This window comes from Gadus macrocephalus, chromosome 14 (genome assembly GCF_031168955.1).
Source record: "Gadus macrocephalus chromosome 14, ASM3116895v1".
Taxonomy (NCBI): Eukaryota; Metazoa; Chordata; class Actinopteri; order Gadiformes; family Gadidae; genus Gadus; species Gadus macrocephalus.
Genome location: NC_082395.1, coordinates 20,106,148 through 20,132,668, shown reverse-complemented (window position 1 = coordinate 20,132,668; position 26,521 = coordinate 20,106,148). Strand labels below are relative to the sequence as shown.

At 48.9% G+C, this 26,521-nt stretch overlaps 1 protein-coding gene across 1 annotated transcript in view; it reads right to left on the bottom strand.

Moving 5' to 3' along the window:
- The window catches only part of LOC132472461 (protein unc-13 homolog C-like), an 87,386-nt gene that overhangs the window by 14,360 nt on the left and 46,505 nt on the right, over positions 1 to 26,521 (bottom strand). The window contains exons 18-27 of the mRNA XM_060072067.1: positions 19,046 to 19,248; positions 16,828 to 16,924; positions 14,326 to 14,469; positions 13,573 to 13,650; positions 11,928 to 12,005; positions 6,351 to 6,439; positions 5,537 to 5,674; positions 3,754 to 3,877; positions 2,813 to 2,872; positions 1,060 to 1,140 (exon numbers count right to left, since the gene is read on the bottom strand). Of these exons, the coding sequence (XP_059928050.1) occupies positions 1,060 to 1,140; positions 2,813 to 2,872; positions 3,754 to 3,877; positions 5,537 to 5,674; positions 6,351 to 6,439; positions 11,928 to 12,005; positions 13,573 to 13,650; positions 14,326 to 14,469; positions 16,828 to 16,924; positions 19,046 to 19,248 (1,092 nt within the window). The remainder of the gene's footprint in view (positions 1 to 1,059; positions 1,141 to 2,812; positions 2,873 to 3,753; positions 3,878 to 5,536; positions 5,675 to 6,350; positions 6,440 to 11,927; positions 12,006 to 13,572; positions 13,651 to 14,325; positions 14,470 to 16,827; positions 16,925 to 19,045; positions 19,249 to 26,521) is intronic.

The following is a 26,521-nucleotide window of genomic DNA, read 5'->3' as shown; positions in this document are numbered from 1 at the left end:
ATCTATAAATGTCTTAAGCCATCATTAAAAGAAAATACAGAGTTTTCTTAGGGAGTTCCTGCTCCTGCAAAAATATATTTTGTTATCAGTTTAAATAAGTACTAACTCAACCTGTACCGTTAAATCTCCTCTTTTCATTTAGAGACACAGTATTAAATTAACCCTGCTGCTCGACTTCCAGCCCCCCGTCCCCCCCCATCGGGTGAGATATTACCAAACAGCATTCATTTGGGAGTCTCATTAGAATGCAGACGAAGAGAATGTCAGGTGCGAGATTGATCTAAACCTGAGTACGGTCTCCATAATCAATTCTTCTCCAATCAAACCACACACGCCAACCACACACACACACACACACACACACACACACACACACACACACACACACACACACACACACACACACACACACACACACACACACACACACACACACACACACACACACACACACACACTGCAAGCCCCAGGTGACCGCCAGAACTCACAGTGCAGCGTAATCTGAATGCCTCCTCCAAAGCATCATCTGCAGCTCTCACCTACATGGATCCGGCACTGCCAGGAATTACCTTGAAGCTGTCCCAGATGCACACTGCGCACCAGGGAGACAGCCGAGCTGGATTCAACCAGGCAGCTGTACACCACTTAAAGCTTGAAGAAAGCTCCGGCCAGCTTTTCATATTGATTATAGAACAAAGTTGGGCAGCTGACTGAGTCCAAGCACAGAGGGGAGGGTCAGAGTATTTTGAAGATGCTGCCGATACTTTTACATCTGTAGGTCAAATTTTGTTGTGGTAGTCGGGTATCTACCTCATTTTCCAGAAGCACACAAGTAACCATGACAACATGCAAGGATCACACGCCATTGCGTGTTCCGAACAAGGTGCGGCCGAAGCGCCAGACGTTCCAGCAAGCACTCCGAATCAAACGTGGGATGGGAGGATGTTTTCAGATGCACAAGGAGATCTACAGCTCAAACCCCGACTCTCGCTGGTGATCTTGACTAAGCCAGACGCGAAGTGAAGGAAATCAGTGCAGCCGGGAGCAGGGAAGTCTCACCTTGATGGTGGGCAGCACCAGATCCATGGCTGCACACTGCCGTGGAGTCAGGCTTCTGGCCTCCTCCCTCGTCACATGCTCCTGGGGGGGGGGGGCGACAATAAGCAAATGGCAGGGTTCATTAGAGTTAAACATGTAGTCGTTTTGACCATGAATATCATCGTCTTGCTGCATTTTTGCGAGGGACGATGAAAAAGCGATGACAGATTAAGGACACAAGTCCTTAATCACACACTAATGAATTCAATAGAAAAGGAAAAACAAGAAATCTGACGTCTATTCACTTGCGTCTATCCAACCACATAAATTCCCTATCTAGAAATCCAAGATTGAAAAAGAAAGATTAAAAGATCTCTGCTGTACATTCCCATAACACACACACACACACACACACACACACACACACACACACACACACACACACACACACACACACACACACACACAGACACACAAGCCCTATCCCTTTTGTGCCTCAGCACAGCCCTCTCTGCCTTCCACCACGAGGCTGGTTAGTAATAGGCCATCAAGAACCTTTTTGATGATCCGTTTCACTGCTTCACTGCTCCACTACACGGCGGGAAAAACTCCCACAGGCCATGGGACCAATTAGGATCCACGCTGGACCCGCGTAGCATTTTGCTTAGCTTTGGGTCGCTCTGTGTAGGGCCAGGGTTGGGGTCGCGGTGGAACACGACTGGCATGCACACAACACGTCAACGGGAGATCTGGGGGATGGTACAGCGCATCTGTTTACATCCCGGGAATGTTGCACACACTGAGCCAACTAAACCCTAAATACCGTGTAAACACTGTAGGGACGGGGGTCATGCAGATGCCACGGAACCACGTGGGTGACAGCGCCATGCAGGGCATAATGATCATCATCATCAGTTGCTGTTTGAAGACGGTTCCATGGGATAATAGCAAAGCAGTAGATAACGAGAGATCTGATCTCAGCACTGCCCTCAGATGTCAGTGTTCCCCATTGTGTATTTAGTTAGAGGTAGCAAGATTGCGTGTGTACAAAATTATCACGTTGAAATATATTGCCATATTGATAGCCTCTAGATCATCGTCCAATGAACCATGGGTCGTCATCCAGTTCACACGTGTTTAATTAGATGTTTAGTTGGAAGGTTTATTTGTTCTACCAATACCGATACGATACACTACATTATTTGTCAGTTTGGGCTGAACACTGAACTGAACAGTTGGGCTGAACAGTTTTGCATCCCTGGGAAGCTCATTTAAGGAAAGGAGTACATATAAATACATATAAGACATTAAGCATCAATAGACAAACATGTGATGGGGGATTTGTAGTCCTTCAGGTCAATGAGCTCAATCAGATTCGGCAAGAAGATACCACATCAACCGAGTTTGACTCCGCTGATATTGGTCTCACCGCGCCCCCTGTGGCCCCTGCGTGTCGGTGCTTCTCCTTTGAACATATCCCTTGTTCTGAGGTGACTCGGAGATCAACTAAATCCGTGCGCGGTGCACCGCGGTGGCACGTCGCGCGCCACGAGAGGAGAGCTAGAGCGGAGCTATTAGCGCACTGTTTGGAACCAGCGGGAGCGTTTTGGTGTGCGAGGGATCGGGGAAGGGGCCCGTGCTAGGCGCGTGGGCAGGGGAAGGGGCTCGTGCTAGGCGCGTGGGCAGGGGAAGGGCTCGTGCTAGGCGCGTGGGCAGGGGAAGGGCCCGTGCTAGGCGCGTGGGCAGGCCGCTTCGGTGCCTCTCTGGGAGGTACCTTCAGTTTAGACAGCTGTCCCAAGTCCTTGGCAGCGTTGAAGATCATCTGAGCCCCTTGCTGTTGGGAGAGAGTGGATGGAGGAGGGAAACGTGGTTTAGATCAGAGCTCACAGTGTATCAATAGATCAATGCAGTAAGGGGTTAATGACACGTTCAAAGTACGAAGGAAAAAACATTGGATAAAGTGAATATTTGCCTGTTTAAGCTGTTCCTTTTTAGGGTTAGGATATAGTATAGTAATTAAAGGAACTGCGTGCATTCAGAAAAATAAATAAAGATAATTCTTGCAACATGCGTGTGTGTAAGTGTGTACGTGTCTTTTTGTGTGTGTGTGCAGAGTGGGTGCTATATCTATTTCGAAATGCTTGTAAACGTGTGAACCATGCAATCTGTTGCTCTAAATATATGCTCTATATGCGCCTCATCTCCTTGCTTAGTGTTCCCCTGACATGTCCTCATGGCTTTATGTGGGCTTTTGTGTTTAATGTGACCTTTATGTCATGTTATATGGTACATAGTGTGGCACAGTTAACCCAAGGAACAGCATTACTATTCAAAGTCTGTCTATTATATGCAATTAAACAGATGTGGATGAATCTGTATTGTCTCTGGTGAAGAAATCAATCAATATATTAATTAATTAATTAATTAATTACTTCAGAAATATGATTGAGATGAGGTCTAAATCATCACCATCATCAGCATCTACTCGCAATAAAACAACATAGTGGGAGAGAGAATGAGCGATAGAGACAGAGACAGAGAGAGAGAGACCATAAAGAGAGATAAAGTCGGAGGTAAGGAGAGCGAGAGAGAGAGAGATAAAGAGACCCACCCAAAGAGAGATAAAGAGAGAGAGGCAGAGAGAGAGACTCAAAGAAAGATAGGGAGTGAGAGAGCCAGATAAGGAGACAGATAAAGAAAGAGATAGAGACTCACACTCTGGTCATTGAGGGGTGGCAGAACAATTGTTCTCTCGATGGTGTTCAGAACAATTTTCCACAGCTCTTTGAGCACTCGCTTGAGAACGGTCTTCTCGCAAATCTTGGCAAATAGCATCAAACTGTAAAGTGGCGAAAAGCAGAGCAATTGTCAGGTAATAGCATCCAGCAAATGTCCCCTCCTGGCCAGAGGTATCTCTGGCACAAAGGAGTGGCATAGAGGAATAAAATGAAAGAAAACGTAGGGTGGCATGAAGAAATACACGGGAGGAATCCAGGATCCTTGATCTTTAATCTCACGAATGGGTCTGGTAGATATGTGGGACGATTTAGTATTTGCATCTCATTAAATGGATTCCCTGTAATACCCCACTGGCCTCTGTGATAAACTGACAGGGTCTGTACACGGTCTCTCGTGGATCCACTGAATATATACACGCACACTAGTTTAAGGTTGGACAGGATTGATTCTTGGTTTTATAGGTTGCTGCTGCTGGGATTGCCCGGGCTGATTCCCCGCTTTATAGGGGAGACAGACGAGAGAATGTCCTCCGATGATGAAGGACTCTGGGTTAGGTGGAAACGACGGATAAGGCCATTTCAATTCTCTCTCTGAAAGTATGTATATAAGGAGAGGGAGAGAGAGAGAGAGAGAGAGAGAGAGAGAGAGAGAGAGAGAGAGAGAGAGAGAGAGAGAGAGAGAGAGAGAGAGAGAGAGAGAGAGAGAGAGAGAGAGAGAGAGAGAGAGAGAGAGAGACAGGTAAATAAAGGGAGAGAGAGAGAAATACAGGTAGAGAGGGAGACAGCAAGGGAGAGAAAAATAAAGGGAGATAGAGGAAATTGCAATGCCCTCGTCTTAAAAAAATTCTGAGTTGTTGTTTGAAGACGTGTCCATGGGATAATAGCAAAGCAGTAAGTAGATAACTAGAGATCTGTTCTCAACACTGTCCTTAGATGTAAGTGTTCTCCATTGGGTCTTTCTTTAGAGTTATCAAGATTGTGTAGACACACAATCTTGTTATTATTATTACGTTGAAATATCTTGCCATATTATTTTTATCAGACAAATATTCTTAGGTCGCCTCATCACAAGATGGTGGTTTGCATTAACATTTAGATGCAATAAGACTGCCCTTTCTTAGGACCCAGACGGGTTATCTGCATGGGGGGGGGCACAGTCGAAAGATCAGGGCAGTGGCGGAAATTAAAAAGACATAACGGATTTAAGTGAAAACTACAAAAACGACAAACAAAAGGATATCCATACTCCCAATCTAACTAGCATTATTGTTAATAAATGTTTAAATATTAGAAACACATTTATAGTTATATTGTTCGATATAGTATATAGTCATATAGTTCTACTATATAGTGATAGCTCTGTATATGTTATAGTTTAAGTTCTATATAGTTAAATAGTTCTAGTTCTGAATTGATTATTTCTATCTAGTTATATAGTTGTAGTTCTATATAGTTCAATATATATAGTTATATAGTTCTTTCGTTACATAGTTCTAGTTTTATATATCATTCTGGTTCTATACAGTTATGGTTCCATATAGTTCTATAGTTATAGTTCTGTATAGTTGTACAGTTATAGTTCTATATAGTTGTTTAGTTATAGTTCTACAGATTTATATAGTTATAGTCATATAGTTCTAATTCTATATAGTGATACAGTTGTATTTCTATAAAGTTATAGTTTTAAAGTTACTTTGTAGAAGTTCTATGTAATTATAGTTGTAGCTCTATATAGTTCTACAGTTGTAGCTCTCGCTCACTTCTTATCGAGGAGATCCATCAGCGGTCTGAGCACCGACTCGGCGTCCATGGCGGGGTTGCTGCCCTTCACCTGGCCCTTCATCTGGACCAGCTCCTGGTTCATCTGCTTCACACAGTCCTCGATCACCGGACTGAAGCTGAGAGGGAGAGAGGCCCGACGGAAACCAACAACAACAAGTCATTTGATAGCGAGTTGGCGAGTGGCGGGGAGAATAAAGCACAGATGCTTCGGGAGGGCGGGAGGGGCCTCTCTTGTTGGAATTAGATTACAGTTCAAGTGCTCTTTTGTCAGGAGATGGAGCTTGTTTTGAGACCGCGGTGCTCAAGAGAACAAGCTGGAACTGGAAAATGGAGTGTGTTTTCATTTTGAGAGGGAGAGGCTATACCGAAGACTAGCATCCACCGTCATTGTTTTATGTGCTACTCTAACAAAACCACTCCACCGGTCTGCTGAGTGTGGAGGCCCGCTCTGACAAACAGGTATCGACTTTTAATGTGGAACAGAATGCAGGGAGATTAGGGAAAATACACAATCACACATGTTCACACGCACAAAACACACACGTACACACACTTATGTACATTGTTACACTAACAAACAAACAACACACACACAGACTCACAAAAGCACATGCACACACACACCCACAAACACACGTATGCGTATGCATATGTGTACACAAACACACACACACACACACATACACGTATGCATATGTGTACACACACACTCAAACACACACACGCATACACACACACTCAAACACACACGCATACACACATACATGCAGCGCCGCGTGGGTTTCTGTGTACCTTGATCCGAAGACGGCGCTGAGCTCGTCCAGAACCGTGTTGAGTTTGTTCTGCAGCTCCTTCAGCAGCTCACTGGCTTCAGCGTCCAGCTGTCAGAGGAGAGGGAAGACAGAGCTGTCAGAATGCGCTCCAGCCGGTCTCACCGCAGCACCTCCACCGCCACCACCACCACCACCACCACCACCACCACCACCACAGCAGCAGCAGCAGCACACTGTCTCAGGAGGAAACCTCCGCTGGGGCTGGGGTGAGGAAGGGTTGGGGGGAGAGGGATGGTGCAGAGAGAAAGAGAGAGAGAGAGGGAGAGGGAGAGGGAGAGGAGAGAGAGAGAGAGAGAGAGAGAGAGAGAGAGAGAGAGAGCGAGAGAGAGAGAGAGAGAGAGAGAGAGAGAGAGAGAGAGAGACAGAATCCACCTGCCACATGTGTAAAGTGAGGCTCGGGTGCAGATCAAGGCGTCGTCTCTCCCGGATCATTCCTCACATTATTATGAATGTTTTTCGGCATGAACGTTTTTCATGCCGACATTTGCATATGCAGTGCACTAGGATGGAACGGCCACACGATGTATCACGCTGAATGCGCGCCTTTCTTTTCAATGGCATGGTGTGGTTTAGAGCTTATGGGGTCTGCGATGCACGTTGGCTACGCTGTTATAAAACACAGATGGTGCGAGCTTATGCCACTTTATTCGAAGCAGAGAGGCGGTGGATCTATAGCTGTTCTTGATTCAATTTTGACAGTTAAGAAAAAACACACTTTCAGAATCAGTGCATCGTTGATCTGAAATATACGTTTTCCCTTCAAGAAGAGATGAAATCCGATATATTTCCCAGGCGGGTTTGTGTGAGGCGTCTAGATGGACGCGGGCGGTGTTAAATCGAGAGGGCACATGGTTCCCGATGGGTGACGTTACGCTACTGTTCCCACCCGGCGATGACCTCAGAGCTGGGGTGGATCGGCGGTGGATGCCAGAAACATTCTCTGCAGCCGTCTAGCTTGATAGACCCATCGGCGAACATCAAAGTCAACTGATCACATATTCATAGGAGCCGTGCGTCAGTCCCACTAACAGCCCATTAACTCAACTGGGCCAACACAGGTGATCCCAGGCGCCGCGTGAGTTATCCTGTGTGCACCGAGCTGGCCGTGTGTGCATGTGCCGGGCCGCCTGTCTGTCTGTCTGTCTCTCTGTGTGTACGTGGCTTCCATGTGTGGGTGATCAGAGTGGCGTGTCTCTGACACTCTGCTTCCACTATCATCCCGGGCCGGACTGTGTAAACAACAGCGTGAGAATGGGTTTGTGTGATGATGTGTGCATGTGCATGTGTGTGTGTGTAATGTTCAACGTGCTTCACGTGCAGAGGCGTGTGCAGTGGTGCGTCTGTCTGTGAGCATCTGTTAGCGTGTGTAGGTGTGTGTATGTGTGTATGTGTGTGTGTGTATGTATGTGTATGTGTGTGTGAATGTGTGTGTGAGCATGTGTCAGTGTTGGTGTGTGTGTGTAAGAGACTGCAAGAGAGAGAGCAAGAGTGAGAGAGCGAGAGAGAGAGAGAGAGAGAGAGAGAGAGACACAGACAGACAGACAGACAGACAGACAGACAGAGAGAGACAGAGACAGAGAGAGAGAGAGAGAGAGAGAGAGAGAGACATCGAGTGAGATGGAGAGAGTCTGTGTGCGTCCATGCATGCATGTGTGTGCGTGTGTGTCTGTTTGTTTTGTGTGTGGTGTGTGAGACAGCGGAGCGTCTGAATGCTTATGAATTGTGCTTGCCATGTGCACATGTCTAAATATTGATAACTGCGGTGAGATGGACCCTGAGATGCTGGGGCCCAGGGCCAGAGATGGATGCTCTCGGTGGGGTCAGCATCGCTGCATGCATGGTAGATCATCACATTAGACCTGATAAGCTGCCGCTGAATGCAGGCACTCATCTCGCGTGGATGGCTTAGCGGGGAAGGGCGTGTCTAAACTGTACCATTTATAGATGCAATTATAACGCAGCATTAACTGTCGATGACGATAAGGTGCGAGCAAGTCTGTGTTTACTGTGTGTGTGTGTGTATGTGTGTGTTGGTCTTCGCACATGTACGTGTGTGTCTGTGTGTGTGTTTGTGTGTGTGTCTATCTGTTTGCCTGCGAGCATGTGTGCGGGCATGCACACACACACACTACCTTTTCACTGCTATTGATCACTAGCAGTTTTTTTTTCTTGACACAGAGGAAATTGCCTGTGCAGGTTAGGGTGCCGTTATCGAGGCACGCGCGCGCGCGTGTGTGTGTGTGTGTGTGTGTGTGTGTGTGTGTGTGGTGGAGGGGGTGTTTGAGGTGATGGAGCAGAAACATGGATCACTCTTTTATTAGCCCATCGGCCTCTGAACATGTGATTAGAGCCTAGTTTTGGTCCACAAACTGGCAGCCATAAAACAAACGGGGCTCCCCGGCCTGTCAGAAGGCTGGATCTTTACGAGGAGGCCCCCGGAGACAGTATCACCGAGATACCGGCCTCTTTTTCAGAGATTAAAACAAACAATAGATGCTCCTTGTGGCGATGGAGGCGTTGTACGGATGGTTATTTGAGGACTGCTCGCCTGTCAGATACACAAAAGGCATCTGCTGGAAGGGCTCGGGGTTTCATCATTACCGTCATGCCAGCTGAAAATGCCTCCGCCAGAAGGGAATGTCTCCGGGAAATATTGAATACGGGCAGCCCACGTTTACAAAGCACCGCACCATTTTTCTACCCAAGAGTACACCGACGTACGGGCTCACAAACAACCACTCAATACCGCTAACTGCTTTGTATTCTGCTGTTGTAACTTTGTCACTTGTTGTGCCTCTTGTTTGTCAGCGAGACAAAACACAGAATATGTGTCTGTTACTGCGGGGGGAAAGGCAGCCCTGTCAATGTATTCAGCGCTAATCAGAAGTGTTAGGCGGCGAGGAGGTCCCCGGTTCTTCCACGTTAGCAAGGCCCGGTTGGACGAGGACTCCTCGCATCACCTCTTTCCGCAGCATTCACTCACCCAAGGGCTGGTTATTCAGAACAAACAAAAAAATATCACAAAACACAACTCAGCCCCGTGCAAGACAAAAACGAGATTTATGGGCCGCTGTCTTGACAAAAGTGCAGGGGGAATATTAGCTGCCGGGGTGAGCGCTCTGTGAAAGTGGCTTGATGGTAAAATGTGTTGATGGAGACTCCATCACCACAGGCTTTGGTTAATCTCTGATACTGCTAACGCAACGATAACAGCTCTCGGTAATTACCTCGCTGCTTTGGGAGATTAATGAGGATGCTACCTGCTCCTCCGTTGCAAATACCCGCCAAAGATAATACACTTCTTTGAATACATTTTCATTTTTTGTTTATTTTTATTTTTGAATCACTAATATACCATATATTAAATGTTATGTGCGTCAGGATTCACTTCAGATTGCATCCAGTGGCCGTTTTGCAATATCTGGCATAATCATAATGTTTCAGATGCATTGCATATTGATTATGGAAATGATTTACCTCACTCAGGGGGGGGGGGGGGGGGGTTGTAATACATTCTGGTGTCAGCGTCTTTGACTAAACGGAGTAGACAAGGGCATATTTTGAGTGGGCACCAAGCCGTAACGCAGTCCACCTGCTGAGAGGCAAGGCCGAACCTCAGCCTGGACCAACTCAAGGGGCTTTCCAACGCATTTAGAAAAGCTGAAACAAAATCCCCCTCAGAAAAACCTGCGTCAAGCGCTTCGAGTCTCCAGCCTGTTTGATAGCAGGTTCCTAAAGCGTCAAAGAGCATCTCAACCCAGTAACCCAGTAGACACACACACATGTGCAAAGATGAGCGTGCATATCTCAGTGCACCGACTTTGCCATGGAGAAGGTAAAAGAACAAGAACGGATTGATACATATGAGCCCGGCCGGGTTCGGCCCCTTTAGCCCCCCGGACCTGGGGGAGAGAGGGGGGGTGCATGGGAGGGGGGCCTTCAGCCCTGGATGCTCTGTGGGTCATGCTGCTGCTCAGAGAGGGGGGTCTCAGGAGGGTTAGGGGCGCAGGCGGGCAGGGAGTGAAGCGAGGTGAGGTGTGGTGAGTCGGAGTGGGGGGGGGACGGGCGCGACTCCGGGGGGGCCGTGCTTTGTGCATGTGTGCGGTATGTTGAGCGGGTTGCTGTTCTTTTTTATCTCCCCGAGATTAATTCAGTGAATGGGTTGGTGGGGGGGGGTGGGGAGGGGATGTTCAAGAGCCCTTACGACACACACCTTACAGAAGGACACAACCCCCTCCTCCTGGAGACAGGGAGAGAGAGCACAGGAGGGGAGGGGACAAGGGGAGCACAACCACAGGAGACAAAACGCAGGGCAACACCACGTTAAAACACTGGAGAGACACGTGCATGGTTAGAGGGTCCTGTCGCTGGTCACTGGGCGCGAGTCGCTAGGCGGCAGTCGCTAGGCTTGAGTCGATGGTTGTGAGCTGCAAAAGCCGCTGGTTCCTAGTCCGCTAGCTCATAGCCGCTAGTTGCTAGCTGCTATGCGCTAGTCGCTAGTCACTAGCAGCCAGGCGCTATTCGCGAGCCACCAGTCGCAAGCCACTAGTCACTAAGCACTAGCCGCTAGCCTTGAGTTGCGAGTCACAAGCTGCTGGTTACCAGTTTGCTTGCTACTAGCTGCAAGTTGCTAGCGGCTGGGCAGTAGTCGCTAGCAGATAGCCGCTAGCAGATAGCCACTAGCAGATAGCCACTAGCAGATAGCCGCTAGTCGCAAGCCACTAGTCTCTAACTGCTAGGCGCTAGTCGCTAGCCGCTAGCCGCTAGCCACTAACCGCTAGGCGCTAGTCGATAGCAGCGGGTCACTAACCGCTAGGCGCTAGTCGATAGCAGCGGGTCACTAACCGCTAGGCGCTAGTCGATAGCAGCGGGTCACTAACCGCTAGGCGCTAGTCGATAGCAGCGGGTCACTAACCGCTAGGCGCTAGTCGCAAGCCACTAGTCCCTAAGCACTAGCCGCTTGCCTCGAGTTGCGAGTTGCTTTTGGCTAGCGGCTCGTCGAAGGGTCCATCCAAGGAAGTGAGATTAGACAGACCACGGACAAGCTGACTCACACACATGCACACACACAAAGACAGACACATACAAAGACACACACATATAGGTTAAACAGGGGGAGGAGAATACTTCAGGAACCAAGTCAACATTCACATTCTTTGTTAATGGTTGGGGAACAGAGATGACCGGTCGGACTAGGGGGACGCGGTAACGAACCATGAGTTGGTATTTGGAAGAGAAGTGAGAGTGTAATTGGGGAGAATTAATTGAATCACACAAAACATGGAGACATTTATGATCAGTTCACCGAAGTTTCAAATGTGAGCCTAAACTCTACTCCACAAAAAATCTAAAAGCTCACAAAAAAAAAGTCTTGAAGTTGTTAGTCGACGTTACTTCTAATTTGTTTGTAACCATCACTTATTATTATCTGAACAAAATCTGGTTTCCGAGCGGATGGGTTATGGACCGTGACCTGACCCACTCAGCAGTGACAGAGCAACAGCGACCCAGACAGAGAGACGGGAAGAGCACAGACCTGCTTGCCTCCCATGGACTCAAACATCTTCTCCAGCTGCACCCTAAGCTGCTGGATGTTGTTGAGGAGGATGCAGGCCTGCAGGAGACGACAACACCATCAGGTCATCACAGAGGACCGATTAGCAAGGTCACACGGAACATAGTCACTACAACAAGGATTTGACGGACTGGTTATCCCAGTCAATGGTTTCATGAAGTTCATGAAAACATTTACTATTACCATTGACGGATATTCAATATTTAACAGATAAAAAAAACGAATGATGTGTTTTATGGTCCACATTCTTTGTTACTCTACTGTGTCTCAATGCGACATCAATCATCATCATTCATAAAACCGGTGGACTGAAAGGCAGGAAACAGCCGTAAAAGATGACCCGTTCCCAGAACAAATGACTTGTTTCCTTAGTTCACTACTGAGACGTATTAAATATGTATACATCATCTATCCCGGTTCCCCAAAATGTAATATGGTAAGATTGATTTCTTTCCTTGAGGTTTCACACATTGCATTGTGACGGGTTGAGATTTATGCTAATATTGTATTCAGTATTTTCCCTAACGGCAGCAGTGGAGTGGCAATATGAATACCAATTAGTAGTAGTATTATTATTATTATATTGAGTAGCTGTAGCAGTAGTAGTGGTATTGGTAGTGGTGATAGTGTTAGTAGTAGTAGTAGTAGTTGTAGTAGCAGTAGAAGTTGTTGTAGTAGCAGTAGCAGTAGTAGTAGTAGTAGTAGTAGTAGTTTTGTGCAAGCATTAGCATGACAAACATTTTAATCCTTTCGTATTACAGGACGTTGACGGAACACTGAATAATAAAAAGCATTGGAATGTATTTAATCTCTTATGAATGCTATTTGGTCCTTTTATGCGTGTGTAGTTTGTGTGCGTGTGCATGTGTGGTTTGCGCATTACCGAGCAGATTTGTGTGTGTGTGTGTGTATGTTTGTGCGCTATGGGAGCAAGCACTACAGTGTGTGCACGTGTGTGTGTGTGTGTGTGTGTGTGTGCGTGTGTTTGCATGTCTTTGGGTGCACCAGGCTGTCCCTTCGACTAAATGTAATGAGACTGTCAATCCAGTGAAGAAACATCTGTCTCCTCCACAAGGAGCGGAGCCTGGGTGTGCGCGCGCGTGTGTGCGTCTGTGCGTGCGTGCGTGCGTGCGTGTGTTTGAGTGTGTGAGCGCTCGCGTTGACTACACAACGCTGCCGTTGATAATTAGGCGACTCTGACGTCTCTGTGCTCCGCCATCCGTTAGATGAAACAACGGACAGCCAGCGCAGAAGGACGCCCGGGTTTCTTCCACCAACAGCCACGGCCGACCACGGGCTGAATAATTGCCTCCCGGTTAAGAGAGACAATTTGATAAGGGCGTTTAAGAACGCGGGCCGGATTGGTGGGACGCATAGGCTCTGGCTAAACCAGGTCGCTCCTCAATGCTGCATATTCACTTTCCCATCTAGTCCAAATCCCCACTCCCTCTTCCCCAGACCATTTAAATATTGTTGCCATGGATACGCCATAGAGAGATTTATTCTCACTCTCTCTCTCTCTCTCTCTCTCTCTCTCTGGCAAGCATGCACTGAATGTATGGCTCTTCTGTGGCGGTATTGTGGGGCTACAGAATCATGTACTTACCACATTCTCCTTGCTTAGATGCAAAGGGTAATCCTTGGATATAATAGCAGCATATTGCAGAAGGACCTTGTTGATAGTCTACAGTGGAGGAAAGACGAAAAAGATAGATCGGTATACATCAGCGCGGCTTATTGCAAGCACTATCTTTAGAATAATCGTGAAGCTCCAACCTCAATAACTACTGAATACTAAATAATGTTTTAGCAGACACATTTATCCAAGCCAAAGTGACATTTTTTTTAAACTACAGATCATGAGCCAGGTCGGAGATAGGCATCTTGCTCAAGGATGACATCGGGGTTGGAACCCCTAACCCCTCAGCTGTCCCACCCACACTCTTACCACTAGACTACCCCTCCCCTTAAAGGGGACACATTATACTTCCAAGTGTGGGTGTGATTAGCAGTTACAAGCCGTTTTGAAAATCAGAGTCTTCTGACATCCCTAGTGGGCGTGTCCGCCTAGATCTGTGCGGGATAGATGAGCAACGTTTGCTTCAGTCCACCGGGTAGGCTGGTAGACTGATCTATCCAGCACACATCTAGGTTGACACGCCCACTAGTGATGTCAGAAGACGCAGATTTCCCAAACGGCTCGCAAGTGCTGATCACACTCACACCTGGTGGTATAATAGTTCACCTTTAATGGCTTGGTGATCGATAAGCTACGCCCAGCCCAGGTCCCCGGTGGTCAGACGGCGGTACGACACCGTGTCTAGTGAGACACTACGGCTCTCTCTCTGGGAGGGCTGACCTTAGCGAAGCGGCACATGAAGTGGGCCAGGGCCTGGGGGTTGGGGCACTCCAGCTTCTTGATGATCTCAAAGCTCTGGTTGAGCTGCGTGAACACGTCCACCACGGAGCAGGAGAAGAGCGCATGCTCCGACGTCTGCTGGAACTGCAGCCGGGGAGGGAGGGGAGGGAGGGGAGGGAGGGAGGGAGGGAGGGAGGGAGGGAGGGAGGGGGTTGGAAGGAGGAGGGGAGCGAGGGAGGGAAGGGGTTGGAAGGAGGAGGGGAGGGAGGGAGGGAGGGAGGAGGGAGGGGGAGGGAGGGAAGGGGTTGGAAGGAGGAGGGGAGGGAGGGAGGGAGGGAGGGAGGGAGGGAGGGAGGGAGGAGGGGACGGAGGGAGGGGGAGGGAGGGAAGGGGTTGGAAGGAGGAGGGGAGGGAGGGAGGGAGGAGGGGAGGGAGGGAGGGAAATATGTGAGGAAGCAGGGATGGAAGGATGGAATGGAGGAAGAAAAGGAAGGAAGGATGGATGTAACGAAAGAAAGAACGATGTGAAGGAGGAAGGGCAAAGGGAAATATGTAAGAAATGGGGGATGGGAGGAACGGAAACGGTTTAGTCATAACAATGTCAGTGGTAAAGCCAGCCGACGTTAGAGAACAAATGTACACGACGCAAGGAGGTGAAAGGGAAAAGGGCATTCTGTCTGCACAGCAATTACAGCGCCAGGACGTGACTCACAAGACGCCATCCCTGGAATCTGATGACATTAGGAGATACCTGAGCTGTCAACAGTACCCGGGCATGCACCAATGGTTCTCTGCTCCCATTGGTCGATTGTGGTTTGGAGCACAAACAAGGAAGAGGGATTAAAGGGGGTTGGTGTGAAGCAGAACTTTTAAACCTTCGCTCTGTTTACTGGATCTGTGCTTTTTTAACTCGGGTCGTCCAATGAAGAGCCAGCATCACCATAGCAACGTTTGCTGAGCGCCATGCCGGCTGCGAGTGAGGATTCAGCGGGTCCTCACTGATAAACCGAGGGCTGCCCGGGGCTGACACGCAGCACAGCCAGTGAAAAGGGAAGGAATTCTTTGATTTGTCTCAGAATGCCGAGCTACAGGGAAACAATGGAGATAAAAGCACAAATTGACAAATCGACCGAAGCATATCTATTTTTTCTCTCTCTCTCTTTCCTTTTTCCTGACAGTAACAACCTCCCATGCTGTTTCCTCTGCAGTCTCTAAAGAAGAGCTAGGCTCATGGAAGTCAACAGGGGTTCGCTATAGCATCAGCGAGGTACACGCCATGCCTCATGGTCTCTTCGACGCTGACCCACTAAATGAAGCCCAATCTGTTCCCTGGGAGCTGTAGGCCGACGTCAAAGCCGCTTCCCGTTGGAACGCAGTGTTCTTGCACTAACGCTACTCTGCCGTTAATTGGATTACTTTCAGTTTTTCTTTCCTAACCAGATACGCGGACAGTAATGTGGACAAAGTCGTCTTCCACTTTGGTTCTAAGTTGGGATTCTTGTCTCCGACAGTCAGGCTTTCGCTCGTGCCCAAACGGGACGGTGATTGCTATCAGGCTCGTCACTCAGTCACCGATATAATAAAGCTGAACAGAATGTGACGTATCCTCTGTATTTTTGTTTACCGCTTCGGAGCACGTATGATACACACTCATACTTAAAGGGATACTTCACCCATTTAGAACCGGCGTTCTATCATTATAAAATCGCTATTGTAATATAAATAAATATATAAATAAATATCAGTCTAAACCAGTCTCCCCTTGGCCCATTTTTTCTCATCTAATTTTCTCCCGAAATGACGTCAAATGACGCGTTTGGCGTCATTTCGGGAGAAACCTCTTGTCCCGCTAGAAGGGCCGAGGACTACAACACACTTTAGGTGGCACATTTTTCCACCAATAAGGAATGAGAGGGGGCAGGAGCTCGCGTACTGAGGGGGAATGAGGGGGACGGGAGACCGACAGGTGGGCGGGGCAGCGAGCGCAATGCACTGTGGTAGTTGGAGTTTTTCTTACTTTGAGCCAGAGAGACCATGAAAACACTCTTTCTTTTATTTATTTTTCACATTTATAATACATTGAATTATTTAATTCATAAAACCTTCATATTCCCACTGGTGAAGTATCTCTTTAAGTTTTGAAAATCGGCCTCTTCTGACATCACAAGTCGGCGTGTCCACCTTGATGTGTGACGGATAGATGAGCAGTGTTTGCTACCGTCCACTGGGTAGGCTGGTAGACTGATCTACCAGCCTACACATCTAGAACACATCTAGGTGGACAGGCCCACCTATGATGTCAAAAGAGGCATATTTTCCAAATGGCTTGTAATGGCTAATCACACTCACACCTGGTGGCTAGTATGTCACCTTTAAGGTGAACTTTTTGTTCTTCCTAATGCACTACACCTTGATGGGCTTCATCCACACAAAGGCTTATGGATCCGTCACTGAAGCTTCACCCCCCCCCCTCCCCCTGTGGTAAAAGAGAACACCACTCACTCCGTTCTTCTTGTCCTGCTCCAGAGCTCCCTTCAGGAAGTCCATGGCGGCGTCCTCGTTCTCGTCCAGCCACTGGATCACAAACGGCTCAAACCACCTGCAGAACAGAAGCCGAGTTTGGATGGATGCTGAATGGATGACACCGTTTCAATGGGATAGTTCCTCCGTGTTTCATTGAACGAACGAAATACTGTAAGGATCACTCGGATAATTCTCTTTTTCTGCTTGTGCTTGTTTTTCCGTTTCGGGCAAGGCTGCACGCATGAGATGTCTTCTCTAGAAGCCAGAGCAGGCTTCCAGGGATATGGGTTAAATAGAGGGGGCCTACTAAGCACTAAGCTATTAAGATACTTTGTTCTGTGTTTGACTTGATGAGTAATTTAGCGGCAACGAAAGGAAACGGTGGCACGCACACACCTCCACACACGCACACAGAGGCACTCACACACACACACACACACACAGACACACACACAGACACACACACACAGGGAACAGCTCATCAGAGAGAGAGAGAGAGAGAGAGCAGAAGGAATCTCATGGTGGTGCCCGCCTGGCCGTGGGCTGTGTTTGCAGCATCAGGATGAGGCGGCTGAGCCAAGAAAGACGGCAAGGAAGGACGCGAGAGCACATGCCAGGATAGATGAGTTGGTGGTGAGGGGGGGGGGATACAGTTGTTAGCTAAATGAGAATGCTGCCCTGACGGCTTCTCTGTGGCTGGGCCATATTCCCTGCTTAATGTACCATCAGAATTTGTCCCCGCGAGAGAGTTCCGACCTCTCTCCCACGCCCAGACCTGCTGCCGGCTCTGGGGCTGAGGGCGTCGGCTCAGCAGACGGCGCACAGCAGTGGGGGGGGGGGGGGGGGGGGGGGGGGGCACGGGGAACAGCCAGAGGAGGCGGGGCCAACCGGTCGGTTATGTAAGCGTATAAACGTGTGCGTGTCTGCCTTCTGCACTGCCTCACTGTGTGTGAGCGAGTGAGGGTGTGAGCGAGTGAGGGTGTGAGTGAGTGAGGGTGTGAGCGAGTGAGGGTGTGAGCGAGTGAGGGTGTGAGTGAGGGTGTGAGTGAGTGTGTGAGTGAGTGAGGGTGTGAGTGAGTGAGGGTGTGAGTGAGGGTGTGAGTGAGGGTGTGAGTGAGTGAGGGTGTGAGTGAGTGAGGGTGTGAGTGAGTGAGGGTGTGAGTGAGGGTGTGAGCGAGTGAGGGTGTGAGTGAGTGAGGGTGTGAGCGAGTGAGGGTGTGAGCGAGTGAGGGTGTGAGTGAGTGAGGGTGTGAGTGAGTGAGGGTGTGAGTGAGTGAGGGTGTGAGTGAGGGTGTGAGTGAGTGAGGGTGTGAGTGAGTGAGGGTGTGAGTGAGTGAGGGTGTGAGTGAGGGTGTGAGTGAGTGAGGGTGTGAGTGAGTGAGGGTGTGAGTGAGTGAGGGTGTGAGTGAGTGAGTGCGTACGTGGGCGTGTCCGTGTGCAGCAATAGACAACAACCAACAAGGAAACATAAAACCCAACATGGCTGCATCCACCGGACCCACGTCCTCAACCGAAGCGCTCGTGAACATGTTCACAGCCTCAAAGCTGTGTCATGTTAGCGCTGTACTCTAACCGGGGCCATGAGATCAATCCAACATGGCTCAAAGGCATGTCCACACACAAACACGTACAGCAGACTCATTAGGGAGCTAGACGCATCCTGCCAGCACCCTAATGACGTGGGCGGGAATGTGTCTGTCCACTGGATGCTTGCGATTTTCTGTCCACTCTGTGTGTGTGTGTGTCCACTGTATGTGTGTTAAGTCTGTCCATTGCATTTGTGTTGGTGTTTGTGCACTGTATATGTGAGTGTCTCTCCACTGTATGTGAGTGTGTCTGTCCACTGTAAGTGTGCGTCTCTGTCTACAGTATGTGCGTGTGTCGGTCCACTGTATGTGTGCGTCTCTGCGCACTGTATGTGTGCTAGGCCGTAAGCTGTATGTGTGTGTGTCTGACCACTGTGTGTGTGTGTGTGTGTGTGTGTGTGTGTGTGTGTGTGTGTGTGTGTGTGTGTGTGTGTGTGTGTGTGTGTGTGTGTGTGTGTGTGTGTGTGTGTGTGTGCGTGCGTGCGTGCGTGCGTGCGTGCGTGCGTGCGTGCGTGTGTGCGTGCGTTTGCGTGTGTGTGCATGTGTGCGTGCATGAGTGCGCGTGTGTGTGTGTGTGCTTGTGTCTGAACAAAGAAAGTGCGGACACTCACAGAGAATACTCGGGCGGGATGGTCTTGAATGCCGGCAGGTCTCGGACATACTCGTTGTGGAACCACTTGACTTTGAAGTGCAGGTTCATGTACTCGGTGCTCTTGCATATCCGGTGCTTGTCGTGCTCTGCAATCACACAAAGAGAGAAAGCCAACGGGTTAGCAGACACACGCATCTCGTCCTCCTTCAGAATCTGGCTTACCTACAGTGATGGGTAAAGGCTCAGTTAAGGTACCACGTCGATGCAACGCAATGACCACGCAGACCGATCACAGCCCTTGCAGCTGGGTCGCCCCGACGCAAAGTTAAAAATGTTGGGAGGCGCACGTCTGGCCCTCGCGGTGGACGCATGGAGGGTCCGCAAGGACGTAGTGGGTTCCGTAAACCCCCTTGCGTTGCGTCGACGTGGAACCATAACTTAGCCTTAATACTTGTTCTACCAGAAAGCCCTCTCCTGAACAGAGGGACAGGGGCAGAGGGAGTCATTAGCTTAGCTTGTGTTTATCTCGCACACATCCTTGCATGAATACAAATGCAAACACACCGCCACACTACGGCCGCATCCGAGCAGTTCAATGTTTTCAAAAACAACTCATCTTCGACTGCACGAGTGACCCGGCATGAACGACATCTGTTTGAGATCCCGTCCGACCTAGTGGGCGGCGGTACGACTTTTAACACCAAGCGCAGAACTTTAAGAAAGAGGTTTTGCTAGTAGAGGTGTGACGTTCTTATAAGCCTAGAGCCTTCAAAGAGAAAAGCGATACAATCGAACACAATTATAACCGTTCTTTTTCCCGAAGCTCCAGTGATTCAAGTCCTGTAGTGCACGTACTCAAAGGATAGACCGTGAAACTGAGCGACGGGGAGGAAGGAGAGATCCCAGGAATGAGGTTGGACAGTGCAGAGGTACCGCAGCTTATACGAACAAACTAAGAAAACACAGGTTAAAGGACCCGAGTAGCGCTGGATCATCGATAAAAAAAACGACAGACAGATCGACAACGGTGCTCAACCACGAGTTGGACTTGGTTCAGAGTGCCCACGATTCACATCTGGAAGCCCTGCGGAGACCCAGAAGCCTCTCATTCAAAGCAATGTTCCCCAACTTGCCATTCGCCCAGCCGATGGATCCCGACACGTCCACCAGTGCGTGCACATCAAAGGCAGCTCTGACTCCACGCCGTTCACACTGGCTGTCAGCAGTGCTAATCCTGAGAATAAAAGCTATGGGGCTGAAGTCTCCCGCTGTGATAAAGAACCCACCGCGTGCCGCCGCTGTCTTTGGTCTAATCCTCAGGGAGAAACATTTACATACACTAAATATATTTACTGCACCTGAGCGTGGTGCAGTCGAGCACACTCAAGCAAACAATGCATCCCCTTCCACGCGGGAACGAGGGTTCTGGTGTCACAGTTAAATCAATGAGGTGCTTCACAAGCCCCTACATTGCCATCTTCTAGCTCGGAGCTCAATGGTAGTGTGTGTGTGTGTGTGTGTGTGCGTGTGACCATGTGCCTATGTGTGTGCATGTGTACATGCCTGCATGTGTAAGTGTGTAAGTGCAAGGTTGTGTGTATTTGTGTGAGTGTGTGCCTGTGCCTGTATATATTGTATGTCTTCATAAAAATGTTATACACATTCTATGCACGTGCATAGAATATAACTCAACATGATTATAAATATGGGTGGTCTCCGAGCTCAACCCAAACTGCTCCGCAGCCCCTCAGCCCTCTCCAGTTCTCCTCGGCCACACCCTCGGCGAGCGAGCATGCCTTAGAATTGAGTCTGTATTTCTCTCCCCCCCTTGCCATCCTTATCTTCTCTGTAGATGTAAGAGGATTTGAACATGACGGTGGTCATGGTAGAATTGTGAATTGGCCCTCCCTGTCAGTGTCATTCTGCTGGAATAGGCAGGTGTGTTTGTGTGTGTGTGTGTGTACGCGCATTTTAGTTCAGTGCACTTGATGTTGGAGTGGAACAGGCCCCGTGCTTGCCGCACGTGCACAGTGGTCTGTGCACGTGCACTGTGCAGTATCTGAACAGGTCTGCTGTGAAGCTACAGCTTCAATAACGCAAAGGACACAGATGGGAGCACACACATGCACACGCACACGCACACACACACACATACATCAAAAGACACAAACAAATACACACACACGAATCCAGATGACCTATCTGATTTTGGAATTGCCAAAAGCCTTGAAATCTAAAAACATCAAAGTAAAGGCATAAACAGGGAGGAACACACAGACCTAAACACACACACACACACACACCTACACACACACACACACACACACACACACACACAAGCACACACATCTGCACACCCACAAACAGAGTAAGACAGGGTCACAGTCACTTAAACAAGCAGAGCGAGGTCAGCAGCCGCGCAGAATGCAACAGTCAGCAGGTGTTTCTGTAAAGGTGCTGCCAGCAAGGCGCCAACAGATGTGTGTTTGTGTGTGTGTGCGCACACTCATGTTTTTTCATGTTTTTTCAGGCTACATATGCAAAATATGACATTGTATAAATTACATTATTAAAACAGAGTCAATTAAATGTAAATAAATGAATATATTATACTGCTGCCACACACACTCACACCTATAGTAATAATAATAAAAATATAGATATTTTAAAGGCGCGTTTCAATGTACCCAAGGACACTGTACAAGTTAAGTGCATATATTCAATAAAAGCACATACATAGTCAGTAGCCATACGCCACAACCGCATGTCTTAATTAGCCAACCAGTCGATTCAAGTTACATTCCAGATTACAGAGTGTTTTAAGCTTTGAATGTCACACAAGTGTTTTAAACGTTTGGGAGAAACCGAGGGCCGACTTAACGTCGCTCACGGTATCCCGCGGCGTCTCAAGTGATGATGCACCTTAATCTTCTCCTTTGATGTCGAAAACAATTAGGGTGCAGACAACAGCGACGAGCGTCCCTCCGTCAGACGCTTAGAGAGGCTTCTGTTACACACGGTCGCTTAATAACCCCACCATAATAACTTTGGTTGATGTTTTTAATTCATGCAAATGAACCTTGATTGAAAAAATTATAATAATGCCGGTTATGGAGCGCTAATAGAGCACAGCTGAGGAAGAAGAAAGAATAAAAATAAACTAAAGCGGGAACAATATCGGAATATTCTTAGGAATAGCCTACTCACACACACATTCAGAAACACACACACACACACACACACACACACACACACACACACACACACACACACACACATCCTGTTGAGAACGTAAGCCTAATACATTGTGAGTACAATGTCAACATCGGACCAATCAGGATCCTGTAGCGGTAATGGTCCGCTAATGGAACACAATGCACAGGTTCATATCCAATCAATCAGGCTAATCAGAATGCAACCAGTTTTGGCTAATGGTATCACTAATGGTATTCCTAATTGTCTTGCTAATGCTCACGTCTGTGACGACGGTAGCCGGCCACGGCCCCGAGGCCGTGGAGAGAGAGAGAGAGAGAGAGAGAGAGAGAGAGAGAGAGAGAGAGAGAGAGAGAGAGAGAGATAGAGATAGAGATAGAGATAGAGATAGAGATAGAGAGAGAGAGAGAGAGAGAGAGAGAGAGAGATGCAGGCTGGAGCCGGAGAACGCCAGAACAACATCACAGCCACAGGAAGGAAATAACGAGAGAAAATAACAGAGCTGTGAGAAGCTTTTTCTAACTGAGGAGCGGGGGGCCGCGGAGAGCCCGCGGCTCGAGGAACTCTGAAGATGTTCCGTGTACACTTAAAACAATTCTTCAGCTTTTATCTTCTATTGATACACGACGCGGAGTAGAGGCTTATCGGAGCGGTTATTTTCCCTTTCCTCCGCTTACCAAATGGCCGCGCATCCGCCTTCTGCCGTATTATCATCCATATGTTGATGCGTATATGTTGTTGTGAATTAGCCTCTGACCCTCTATACAGTTTCAAAAAGGACATGCTTGGTTGGATCCAACAAACCAGACCCGGCTGGCGAACAGACCAGCAGACCCGGTCCAATCCCATCACTAGTAGCCGAGAGCGGAGCTCAGACTAATGAGGTATTAACTCCCTAAATGGGATTGTGCCGTTCCGTCGAGGCATCTCCCGCGGTCTCCCTCTGGAGCGTGGACTTCTAAGAAGGAACGCCCACAGATTGTGAGCCGTGGAACGTGCTCGGCGATAAACACACACAAAGCCGTTGTTTTGACGGCTGATCGTATGACCGTGGGAGACGCGGCAGTGTTGACATGCTGCTCACAGCGGGGGGCTCCGTAATGAACACACGGACTCGACGCAGCCCGGTGGCTCCCTTGAGGAGAGGAGAGGGATCCAGTCTCAGGTAGACAGAGAGAGGAGGGACACAGAGAGCCGGTCCGTGCTGCAGGTGAAGGAGTGATGACAAAATAATGCAGTTTGCGTTTGGAATTCAATTTCCATGTCATTATTTTTTGGAGGTGTCTAATTTCTCCAATGATGCTGTGCCTCTTGGGAAGGAAGATCATTCTATTTCCATTTAGGAGGTTTATGCAAATCCAAGCCCATAGGCCCGGTGGCGCCACCGGAACCGGCACAACAGAGAGCTGTGTGTGTGTGTGTGCATGAGTCCGTTTTTTATCAAGGTGTATTATGTCTAAGTGTGCATGCGTGTGTGTGTGTGTGTCTGTTTATGTCAATTTGTATTATGCATGTGTATGTTTGTTTGTGTCTATGTGTGAGTGTCTGTTTGTATCAATGTGTGTGTGTGTGTGTGTGTGTGTGTGTGTGTGTGTGTGTGTGTGTGTGTGTGTGTGTGTGTGTATGGATGCTCATGGTGCTGGCAACATCCCGGCGGGGGGAGGAGTAATCCCCGGGTCCCTGGTGACGATGTCATCCTCCTGACTCAGTCCACAGGGACTCACACACACACACACACACACACACACACACACACACACACACACACACACACACACACACACACACACACACACACACACACACACACACAAAAACAGAGACAGAGACACAGCAACACACCACCCCCACACACACACACACACACACCCGCACCCATACACATGCTCACATGTGTGTCTGTGTGTTTGTGAATGTGTGAATGGGTGTGTGGTTGACCCATACACACATACACAAACACACACACACACACACACACACACACACACACACACACACACACACACACACACACACACACACACACACACACACACACACACAGGCATCAACCTACACACTCACACACACACTGGTAGGGGACTCCATCTCTGCCTCATTGATTAAAACTCTCCGGATATGATGATGAACAGCAGCGATTCTCTGCAGCACTTTCTCATCTTTTTGGCTTTCCGTTCGCTGAATGCACCAAGTGTGTGTGTGTGTGTGTGTGTGTGTGTGTGTGTGTGTGTGTGTGTGTGTGTGTGTGTGTGTGTGTGTGTGTGTGTGTGTGTGTGTGTGCATGCGTGCTCGTGTCTGTGTTTGCGAAAGGACCCGTTAAGCTGGAGAGAAGCAGCTGCAGCAACAATGGCAGCCTAAGCAAAGCAGGGGAAATAACTCGATGACATAAGCCCTTCCCCAGATGTTGACTTGAGTGACACAGTTCAGTCGGATGGAGATGGGCGGGGCCAGATTGCACTCTACTGACACGGCTCACAATCTCTTCATTCAGATTCACAGTCGCCATTTGAGACGGCAGAACCCGACATTTGACAAATCCGACAAATCGCTCGCAACACAAAAGGCATCGTTGCAATGTTTTCAGTCTTCAGTTCCCACACAGTCTCTCTCTCTCTCTCTCTCTCTCTCTCTCTCTCTCTCTCCTCTCCCTCTCTCTCTCTCTCTCTCACTCTCACTCTCTCACTCTCTCTCTCTCTCTCTCTCTCTCTCTCTCTCTCACTCTCTCTCTCTCTCTCTCTCTCCCTCTCTCCCTCTCTCCCTCTCTCTCTCCCTCTCTCTCCCTCTCTCTCCCTCTCCCTCTCTCCCTCTCTCTGTGGTTTGTTGTGGGTGAGGACAGCTCAGCGCCACTGGCTCAGTGATGGGGTTGGGTTCGCAGCCCACCTCCATCACTGTAATGCAGGGCTAATGAGGCTCCCTGCTGCAGCCTCTGAACCCCTTGATGTGTGGTCCACGTGCGGGCTGTCTGCATCGTCTGACCAGCACCAGCTCACCCTTTCTTTATTAGAATCAAAACACCAACAGTTGTTCCGCCTCATTCACAGCTACCTCTGAAGCTGAGAGAAGGAAGACGAGTTCCAGGCGAACAAAACAGCTCTGACCTGCTCGACGAAATGTCTATATTTATTCAACCTTGCCTTTAGAAATCCTGCACTTCACAAACACTCTGGCATACATGTACACGTGCCGTACACACGCACATGGCTTTCCATTCTCTGTGAATCTTGCAGGGAGGGATATTGGGTTAAGTGAGGCCACGATGAAGCTATTAACATGCAGGCTGCCTCCCTTCTCCCACTTCTCCGTGTGTCCCTTTATCTGTCTTGTATCCCCCTTTACTCTCTCTCTCTCTCTCTCTCTCTCTCTCTCTCTCTCCTCTCTCTTCTATCCTCTCTAGCTCTCCGATACCGCTCTCTCCCCCCCCCCCTCTCTCTCTCTTTCATCCCTCTTTCTCTCTCCTATCACCCTCTCTCTCTCTCCTATCTCTCTCTCTCCTATCTCTCTCTCTCCTATCTTTCTCTCTCCTATCACACTCTCTCTCTCTCCTATCTCTCTCCCTCTCCCCTTCCCTCTCCCCCTCCCCCTCCCCCTCTCTCTCTCTCTCTCTCTCTCTCTCTCTCTCTCTCTCTCTCAGTCGGAACACACATGGATTCACATAGATACGCTATAATTAGCAGCCTCCATTTCTGTGCTGGCCCTGGCACGGAGGGGCTCTGAGCGGGAAGCAGGAGATTCATCAAAGACTTCATTAAGTAATGTTGTGAGTGCTTGCACACACACACACACACACACACACACACACACACACACACACACACACAAATACAGTCACACATACACACACACACGCACAGTCACAAACACACGCACACATAGTCACACATAAACACTCACCCACACACAGTAACACCACTACTCACACACACACACACACACACACACACACACACACACACACACCACACACACACACACACACACACACACACACACCACACACACACACACACACACACACACACACACACACACACACTTGCGGTTACAGTTTCAGTTAAAGCCACCAGGCGCAGGGTCAAGGAAACTAAGACTTAGTTGAACCTCAGAGCCCAGCAGCAGGACGGTGGAGCCTCCGGGGGATCAGCCCGGTGTGTCAGCCAGCAGGTACCCGGGCCAAGACCTCCTCTCCCCTGGGCTGGAGAGACGACGTCTCAGACCGGATCGTTCCCAAATGGCCAAAACGTGAATAGAAAATCGAAATCGTCAACGACAGTGGCCAACGGAT